The sequence below is a fragment of the Thunnus thynnus genome, unplaced genomic scaffold (assembly GCF_963924715.1).
Source record: "Thunnus thynnus unplaced genomic scaffold, fThuThy2.1 SCAFFOLD_68, whole genome shotgun sequence".
Taxonomy (NCBI): domain Eukaryota; kingdom Metazoa; phylum Chordata; class Actinopteri; order Scombriformes; family Scombridae; genus Thunnus; species Thunnus thynnus.
The window spans coordinates 55947-66281 of NW_027095899.1; the positions used below are offsets into that span (position 1 = coordinate 55947).

Consider the following 10335-nt stretch of genomic DNA (forward strand, 5'->3'; position numbering starts at 1 on the left):
TGTGAAGTACAATGTCGCCAATTGGAACTGTGAGCACTTCGCCACCAAGTGCCGTTATGGCAAAGCCCTGTCTCTTCAGGTATGTAGGTGGATCCACAATTTGGAATTTGCCTCTGGATGAGTTATATGAATGATTTAAAATGTCTGAAAGAAGCCAGTAAACTGAGTCAGAAAAGACTTGAGAAACAACAGCATTAGTCTGTTGTTCATAAGCTTAAAACAACCTACATTTACATTTTCCTGACAAATGACCTCTTGTGGTCATGGGAATAATATTTTCTGTCAGTGGTTAAGGTGGAAGTAGCAGGATGTTTTACCACCGAAAAACCCCAGAAGTTACAGTCACATTACAAGTGATGAATACAGCAAAATATTTCTATTGTCTTTAAAGTCATAAAAACATATTCTTCATACAAGAACAATTGCTAGTGTGGGATTATATTATGATTTACATTAAAATTACTATCTGCCAGTCAATACAGTATTTCATGTATTCATAATCAGGGGGGATTTCAATATCAGTATACTCCATTTCTTGCAAATAAACTCATATTTTGTGTTTCTGTGTGTTATCTTCTCAGGTGCAGAAGGCTGAAAATTTTGTAGTTGACGTGGGATGTAGCATTTTAGCTTCATCATTGCATTCCTCCTGAACTTATTCCTCTGTCAGTACTTAATGGATACATGAATGAATTTGAAACATTTGTGTTTTAAAAAACTTCTCAGTTGTATTTGTTCAGTCAAAGTGGATGTTGTCATAATCTGGTTCTATGTTCCTTCCTCCTGCTGCATTCCCACTTCCCCAGGTCCCCTAGTTACCATTCTCCACCAGTCCACTAGATACCCTCTGACTTTTCTCTGTGTATGTGAAGACTGGACTGAGTGGGATTAGTCACATAGGAGAATTTGCAGGTTTTAGTGTGACTTGTTTGCTTAAGTTATATTCATGGATATTCTGAGACTGTTTGATGTATGTTGGTTAATTTTGAAGAGGATTGGGTTTTCTGGGTTTTTGTTTCCTGTGCTCCTCCCAGCCTGCTTTTCCCTCCACACCTGCCCTGTATCAGCCTTGTTAGCCCTGCCCTGTTCCCAGTGTTTTCTCCAGCCAATCAGCTTCTTCTCCTTTCTCCTGCTTCATCACTTCATCCCTTCACCTGAGCTTCTCCACCAATCTCCCCACCTGCACTGCATCTCCTCGTTAGTTCAGTTAGTATTTTACTCCTGTGTTTCAGTTCTGTGTTGTTGGATCATTTGTTCTGTTTGGTTTTGCCTGCTTGCACTTGTATATCCTGCTCCTGAGTCTGGAATAAAGATATATTCTCAAGTTCCTGTCGGTTTCTGTGTCCTGCATGTGGGTCCAGCTGCTCCCATCATACACTGCAAAAAGATTTACAGCAAGGTGTTTAATTTTTTTAAATAATTCAAATGGTCACAGCGCCTCCCAGTGGCCACCCAGAGGAAAAATTTGCTGCTCACAAAGAAAACTTTATCTTATCAGATATAAATTATCATCTTATTTGGAGTTTACTGAATTCAAATGAGGTTAGGAGTTTGTGTCTGAAAAGCTGATTATTTCAGACAAATAAAGATAAGTGCAGTGAGAGAAAAAAAAAAAAATTAAAATCTTAAATGAGGAGACAAGAGGAAGACTATGGGTGCATCCCAAGTCTCTTAAATTGCATCCATATTTCCCTAACTGGCGTCTTTTCCTTGCGTCTTAGTCCCTCCTGCTGAGGATGCAGGAGAGACACAAGGAAACATGCGAGGAGAGAGGAGACGAGGAGATATGTTTTTAGAGACATGAGACCTCTGATGACGGCGGCAGCTGATCAGTCACCTTTAACAGTTGTGGAGTTTGTGTCTGAACACATGTGTACTGTGATAATACTCATTTATCACTGCCAGAGCAGTTATTTTCTCTCTGTAGCCTCTTATCTGTTTAACAAACACATGCACATGAATAAGAACCTGCATTCTGTATTCATACTATGTTCTGTGTCCTGCTCAGAGGCCTGCTTTTAAAACAGAGCTTCTAACAAACGGAGAGATCGTTAATGACACTAAATAATGATGATTTTAGCTGCATTTCAATTGTTCAAAGTTGATTTTATCCCTGAGGTGAAGCTCACAGTGTGGATGATTTTACACTTTGATTCTATCAATGCAACTCAGAATAACATGAGACAACTGTGTGATGATAGCTGGAAATAAAAATGAAAGATTATCTTTTATTAGAAAAATAATCCACATACTGTTAATTGGCTCTCATGATTATAAACCCAACATTTGGGTCAGACAGACCTCATCAGACATCAACTACCAGTCTTTGCTTCAGTAACACAAACAGTCTGGCATTACTTAAGTTTTTTATGTTACATGTTCAGAATGGTTTCTTCATCATCCAACTAAATAGCAAAAAATACTCACTCCATAGTTAAGTCATATATAATAATTCCTACATGTATTTTAAGCCTTAGCCAACTTTTACTATGTGGAAATTATTGCTAGTGTTTCTACATCTTCTTATTCTGTTGTATGATTACTGGCTCGTTTACATTTCACTTAGTTGAATATGACTTTTTTCTAAAACAGAAGTTTTCTGAAAGTATTTGGTGTCACCGTTTCATCTCATATCATATGAAGTACTTCATTCATGGTTGTGACGATGTCGCTCATGATTAACAATTCTGCCTCTTTCACATGAATGCGCTCAGAGATGACTGAGCAGGTTGATAGCCAGCTTGGTAGTACTGGTTATGTGGACGGCCAACATTAGGCTCAGTGAAGCCCGTTAACCAAAAAATGAAGAGAACACACATGGATGGGGGACTGCCAGAGTATTAGTCAGTATACAGGATAAGGCAGAGTTTGCACAGAATGAAGATACAACATAGCATCAGAGCTGCAACCAAATATTGCCAAATTACAGTCTGGTTGAATGTTAATTTCATATTGTTTGGAAAAACCAATTAAATATGTCACACCAGGAATGAGTTACTTAGTACTGAACACAGCCAGAATAAGTGTTAGTAGTGATCCTTCAGCAGCATCACATCTATTACACATGGGAGAAACTGATTCAAATGTCTTACTAAGTTTAGTTTTGGAGTAATGCAGTCTGTGTCTGACTTTAAACTGAAGTAATCTATATCTAGAATTGATAGAGCAGCTCTGTATACTGCACAGGCCTTCCCCCCACACTTCCTCTGACACTGGAAGTACTTCATTCATGGTTCTGATGATGTCGCTTTCACATGAACATGCTCGTAGCTGGACAGGAAAACCAAGAGTTGCCTGAGCAGGTTGATAACCAGCTTCGTAGTAGGGGAGAACGGGGTAACATGAGCCACTTTTTACATTTGATGCTTTTACTGCAAAATGAAAATGTATTTGTTTCAAATAATAGTTACTATTTATGCCTCAGGTTGTTGTGTACTCATGGAAATTAAAAGATCTAATCTAATCTATCTAATTATTATAGTTTAAGAACAATGAGCCATCAAAAAAAGTTAGTCCAATGGCCAAGGTGTATTGATGCTGTTCTGGTGGCACATGGTGGTCCAACACCGCACTAGGACACTTTATGTTGGCTTTTTAATTTGTCACCTGTCTGTATGTACAGCATGTTTGTGTGTGGCTTAAACTTAATATTAGTCAACAATTAGGTATTTATTCATCAACGTTGTAGCACTTGTAACAGGGATCAAACATGAACAGTGTATCTGGTCTCTAGAATATCAGAAAATAATTTTGGGGGGTAAATTGAGCCATTGGCTCAACTTGCCCCAACATCACTGGTACGTTTTACCCCACAACCTCCATTTAGACAAAACTGTTTCATACAGTGGCTCAGATCCACAATTATGCTAAGTTTATGACCTTGTTTTGTAGCTTACACTGACTTAAATTAACATGTAATAATTTCCAAAACTTGTGTATTGTAATTAAGATATGACTGATAACTTTAGTAACATGATGAATTCACTTGGCATGACAAAAGTCTTTTTTTTTGCTCTGTTTTGCTGATCACTCTTTCCATGTGCTTGAGTCCAAGATGGATTGAGTAATATGAACTATACTTCATTACTTTTTGGTCACATGATTACTTTTGTTTATGGTTACGTAGATAAAGGGGGTGGCTCATTTTATCCACTGGCTCTGTTTACCCCATTCTCCCCTACTGGTTATCTGGAAGCCCAGTGTCAGGCTCAGTGAAGCCAGATAAGCCGGAGGGGAGGGGAGGGGGAGGAAGTGGGGGGTGAAGAAGAGAAGACTTTAAGGGTTCATTTTAGAATCGGGTGGAGAACAACACTGGAGCAACCACGGACACACAGCAACTGGTATGTTGACAAATAATTTAATACAAACTGCAATGAATGCAATGTGGTTTAAAACTGTTGGACTACTAAACATTAAAATGATAAAATATACTACTTGAACCAATAAGTATTGAAATAAAAATACACCACTAAATTATAAAATATTAAACTGTAGAATACAAAAACTATAAAATGTTGAAATTAAAAATATTAAGACTAATAAACCTTGACCCCAATAGTGTTTTTGCTGCACGATGACGCAGGGAGACGCAGGGTCTTCTTCGTCAGGGGGTTCATTCAGTAGTCTGCTCGCTTTGTCTTTTTCTTTTTTAATTAGCTCTCACACCACCAGCTGCCTGCTTGTGCCCAAGAGTAGCCTACATCGTTCTCTTTTACTCATGCAACGAGCACAGTACACACATGCACTGTGATAATCCTAATCAAGGCTCACAGTTATCACTGCTAGAGCAGCTGTTTTCTCTCTTATATTGTGTACTGTGTCCTGCTCAGAGGCACATCAACCATTTCTACTGGCAGAGTGTGCTTATATTATTTATTAATTATTTGAGTCTCTATGTATTGATATTTTATTTGGCTAAATGTTACAGGGAAGATATTTCTGCTCCTCGGAGCAGAAATAAGAGCATAGACTGTAAAAAAAATATGTTACGTAGTCTCCGTGACATCATCCATTGGTTTCTGAACTGCCATTTTGAAGCCTTCAGTTTAGCATTTTGACGATCACCATTTTTGATTTGACTGTCGCCATTTTTGATTTTTGGAGCCAAAAGTGACCATATTTGGACAAGAGGATGGAGCTGACTATAGCGCTAGCTGCTAGCTTGGTTAGCACAGTGCATTCATAATCTATGGTTAACAGTGACAGTGATAATGCTAAGGCTAATGCTAATTTCCACTAGCGAAAAACAGGCCTAAAACCATTAAAACAAAACATACTCACCGAAAAAACTGAACATCCGACTCCTTACACGGTCTTTTATCACAATCAAATGCTGAACAAGACATTTTCTGGTGACAAAAATGTTACAATTAACTTTCATGAACTGAAATACACTGTGAAATAGCAGCACCTATGCTTATACTCTGTGAATCTCGAGTTACGCCACAGTTATGTTACATTACCAACGTTGTCGCTGTGGTGGCGACGTCCACGTCCTAAAGCATACCTTGCTTTATTGTCTATTTTACTCTAAATGGGGCTATGATTTAGAAAATGAATATCATGATGTATTGAAGAAGACTAGCGAATGGGACCATAAACTCATAGGGGAAAGTGTTTACTGAGGTAATGAAGTGAGAAGTAGGGTCATTTTCTCATAGACTTCTATACAATTGGACTTCTTTTTGCAACCAGTTGCCCCCTGCTGGCCATTAGAAAGAATGCAGGTTTAAGGCACTTCAACATTGGCTTCACTTTTCAGACTGGAAGCTACCATGGATGTATTATAAGAGCTGGATGCTGGACCCCCATATGGACGGGTGACAAATCAAGAGAAATCAATAGTATTAAGTTAAACTTTCAATTGACTTTTGTTTTGGATATTGTCTGTAATTTGTTGGCGTCAGTTTTGTGTCTTTTATTTTGAGTGTAATTTTGACACTGCAGTTTATTTTAACATTTTGGAAAATACATTTATTTGCCATGTTTCCCAGAGACAAGAAGACTGATACCAACTTAATTTCTGTGTGTCAGTTCTGGAGTTGTTGGAACTGTATTTCTTCATGTTTGATGGAGCTAGGATAGCTCCTACATCTACATTCCTGTCAAACTGTGATCTGTCCCTGCGCCCACATGTCCATTAATTTATGCCTTTTTCAGTTTCCTTTTTATAGCAACGTTTTGGTGATCATACTGATTGAGTATTTCTGTTGGCTACCCTATGTGGCCTAATGGAGGAGAGAATTACACTTTATTTTCTTTTTTTCAAATCACAATTCTGTTTTTAGCCACACTTAGAATTCACATTGTTCCTTTTCCCCAGGTAATGTATTGCCCACATTGTGGAAACAAATTGGTTGGACGTATTGGACGTTCATGTGGCTCCTGTGGTGGGGACATTCAGCTTTTGGCACCTGCTCTAGTAGATGGTAAGCTCCTCCTTAAAAGTGGTGCTTGAGTTTAAATGTCTTATTTGTGCAGAAAGTGGTACAGTGTTAATGAATGATGTGCACTATTGTCAGTCATGCCAGTTTTAACATATATTGTAGAACTACTGTTTCAAAAAAATGCCAACAAGTAAAAATTGGGTGAAATGCTCTTGAAGAGTCGGCCAATTGTGTGCTCCCTCACGTGCTGACGGGTTTGCTTATTGTTGACATCAACTGCTAGAGTGCTTGGTCTGGTGAGTTACCTTTTCCTAACTTTTTGAATTGCAAACCATCTGCTAGAAATCTTGGTGTTGATATCAAAACCAGAATTTTGTCCAGGACATCAAGAAACTGGTTCAGTCTTGCTTTTTACAACCCACAAATATTGCCAAAATCAGCTCAGCACTGCCTAAGAACATCGTAGAACAAATCATCCATGTTTTTATATCTTCCCACCTGGATTACTCCATATTTTCTTATTTAAGTGTGTCTGTAATTGTTCAACTTCAGCTGGTTCCGAATGCGCCAGGCTTTTGACAAACACTAAATGAAGAGAACATATTACCCCCCATTCTGGCCAATTTACTTTACATTGGCTCCCTGTACACTTTAGAATTCAGTTGAAGATGCTCCTGATCACATTCACAGGTCTCCATGGCATGGCAGCCTCTTATATTTCTGAATTTATAACCCAATACTCTGTACCAAGATTACTCAGATATTCTGACTAGCCTGGTTGTGAGGGAATCATCATGTCATTTCCTCCCTTTTGCCTTTTCACATCAACATAGACCTCTTGATGCTGCCTGAGTGTTAAAGTGGGAATCTTAAATGCCAGTCCAAGATTTTCTTACTGTTTTTTTATGTCACAACTGATACATTTTTATGTTTTTTTTTTAAATCCATGTCTTTGTGGATTCCTGCATTCCTAATGACCTTGTTCTCTTTTCCCTTCAGGAGCAGAACAATTATCAGATGAAATGACAGAGGCAGCCCTCTTCCATAAATATCGCTCAGAGGACCAAACATTTGAGGTGATTCTTGATTTTCTTGGAAAAAGCACAACATTCTTGTTGTAATTGTTGTCTGTAATATGTTGTGTTGTCTGTAACGTGTTGTGTTAAGAATTGTCCACCTGATCCAAACAAATAAAGGGCAGTATAGAGAAGATGTTTTTATGGATCTGGTTTGTATATTGCTGTGTAGTTCGGTGGAATAGTGTGAAACGATTGGTAGGACTATGTACTCGTGTGCATGACGCCAAAAAAACAAAAAACTGATCTATAGCTTTACAAGAGGTCAAAAGCTCCACAGGGAACCTTTAAGAACAACTGACCAAATGAAGCTTTATATGTAAATGAGATGCTCAGTGCAAACATGCTTGAAAACTACAGATTAAATGTCTTCTTGCTGATCTAATTTGTACTTCCTGATCTTCAAATCCAAGGGTGCCAAGGACCTAGAACCTGGAGACTTGATAGAAATCTTCCGTGGTATCTATCAGCACTGGGCTGTGTACATTGGTGATTTGTACGTTGTTCACTTTGTTGCCGGTGAGTCATTTCTTTACACTGCAGTGCCAGTACTGCTACTCCCAAACACTGACCAGTCCCAGTAAAGACCATCATATAGCAGCCAAGATGCATTGTTCTGCAGACCTGAGTGCAGGCTTTGATTATTTACTTGGTTAAACTAACCAACATTTTATTTAACTTCCATAAACTTAAATGATAAACTCAACAGTTTACATACAAAACTCATCATAAAACATGTTACAACCTTCAGCACATTTACCTTGTATAACTTGTGTGCCTCTTTTTCTATGCCCTCATACTTAGGAATAAACAGTCCAGGAGCTTTACCAGTTGTGTTGGGAGGTTTTGTGGATGGCGAAGTCAGGAAAGACAAACTCCAGGATGTGATCAACAAAGACAAGTGGAAAAAAAATAACACATCACATACAACATACGACAAGAAGTTGAAATCCAAGTCAAAGGCGGAAATTGTGAAAGAAGCCCTTTCGATGGTGGGTAAGGCTGTGAAGTACAGTGTCTCTGATTCAAACTGTGAGCACTTCGCCACCATGTGCCGTTATGGCAAAGCCCTGTCTCTTCAGGTATGTAGGTGTATCCATAATTTGGAATTTGTCTTTAAAATGCCTTACCATAAAGAGATCAGAAAATTAAGTGAAATAAAATTTCCATTTAACATATGCATATACTATTTTATTTAATTTTTGTGTATAATTTTATTTGATAGGGAAGATGCAGTTTAACATAGTTCCAATACAGAGCATGAAACCGATGTGCTGCACAGAGAGTTTATAGCTATTGCTAAATTTCAACACTTGTCCATAGTTGGGCTTTACATATACAGTGTAATGTGTCATAACAAAATGAAATTTTAAAAGGATAATTTTATTTCTTTAATAACTGAGTGTATTGTTTTTGATTGTGATGTGTCTTAGTCATGCCATGAAATCTCAACAAATGCTAAAAATAGTTTTTCACATTTTTGAATGAATCTGAAGACTGAAGCACTGTCACCTTATTGCTGCTTGCAGCTCTAATTCTACATTAATTTATTTGAGTTTTCAACAGTTGTGGAGGAGGGAGTTCTGGATGAGAAAAGTGTAGTATGTTCTGGTCTGAAAGAAGCCAGAATACAGTCTGAGGCAGTCAGAAGAGACTTGAGAAACAACAGCATTAGTCTTCTGTTCATAGGCTTAAAACAACCTACATCTACATTTTCCTGAAAAGCGAATTCTTGTGGTCATGGAAATAATATTTTCTGTCAGTGGTTAAGGTGGAAGTAGCAGGATGTTTTATCACCGGAAAACCTAAGAAGTTACAGTCACATTACAAGTGATGAATACTGCAAAATATTTCTATCGTTTTTAAAATCGTAAAAAATGTATTTTTCATACAAGTGTAGGATTATATTATGATTTAAATTAAAATAACTATCTGCCAGTCAATACAGTATTTCATGTATTCGTATGTGAGGGGGGATTCCAATATCAGTGTATTACATTTCTTGCAACTAAACTCATGTTTTGTGTGTCTGCGTGTTATCTTCACAGGTGCGGCAGGCTACAGCTGCAACTGTAGTGGGATCTGCTGCTTTAGGTTCCTTTAGCGCAATGTCTTTCTCCTCCTGAACTTATTCCTCTGTCAGTACTTAATGGAACACATGAATGAATTTGAAACACTTGTGTTTTAAAAGACTTCTTGGTTGTAGTTTTTCAGTCAGAGTGCATGTTGTCATAATCTAGTTCTATGCTCCTTCCTCCTGCTGCATTCCCACATCCCCAGTGTCCTTCAGGTCACATTTACACTGCATGTCTTGATGCCCAGTTCCGATTTTCTGCCTATACCCGATTTTTCTGACTGCCTGTTTACATCTACAAGTTAATGATATCCGATACCTGTGTTTACACTTGCTTAATACTTGAAACATGCGTAATCAAGGGTTTGGTTACTGAAACGGAAGTAAACTATTTCTTTTTTCTTTTTTCAGTTAAAAAGTTATTTGTTTGAGAATTTAAATGTACTACTAGCTGCTACACTGAGTGCATAGGTAGAAGGTCCTGAAGAAGGTCTATCTGCCCAAATTTCAAGAATGCAGCAGATTTCATTACACAATCCAGGTCGGATTTCAACTCACTCTCCAGTTAGCTGCTAGCTACTGATGATTTTACTTGGATTAAATGGTGGTCGGATCACATTCCCAAAACAAATGAACCGCCCCAGAATTCGTTTGGGACCAGATAAAGACTCTCCAGGTCTCCATGGTGAGAGGTCATGTGGTTCAGGTCCTGTCTGTCACCCGGAAGTCACCCTCCTGATCACATTCTTCATATGTTATTAGTTTATCTGCAATTTTTTCATCCTGTTTTTCCATGCTG

At 38.1% G+C, this 10335-nt stretch overlaps 1 protein-coding gene across 1 annotated transcript; it reads left to right on the plus strand.

The window, feature by feature from the left end:
- Positions 1 to 4305: 4305 nt before the first annotated feature.
- On the plus strand, positions 4306 to 9892 carry LOC137178767 (phospholipase A and acyltransferase 3-like). The gene is made up of 6 exons (XM_067583984.1): positions 4306 to 4340; positions 6323 to 6428; positions 7386 to 7462; positions 7876 to 7981; positions 8267 to 8544; positions 9511 to 9892. The coding sequence occupies exons 2-6, from the start codon at positions 6326 to 6328 to the stop codon at positions 9586 to 9588; spliced, it is 642 nt and encodes a 213-aa protein (XP_067440085.1). The 5' UTR covers positions 4306 to 4340; positions 6323 to 6325; the 3' UTR covers positions 9589 to 9892.
- The last annotated feature ends 443 nt before the right edge of the window (positions 9893 to 10335 follow it).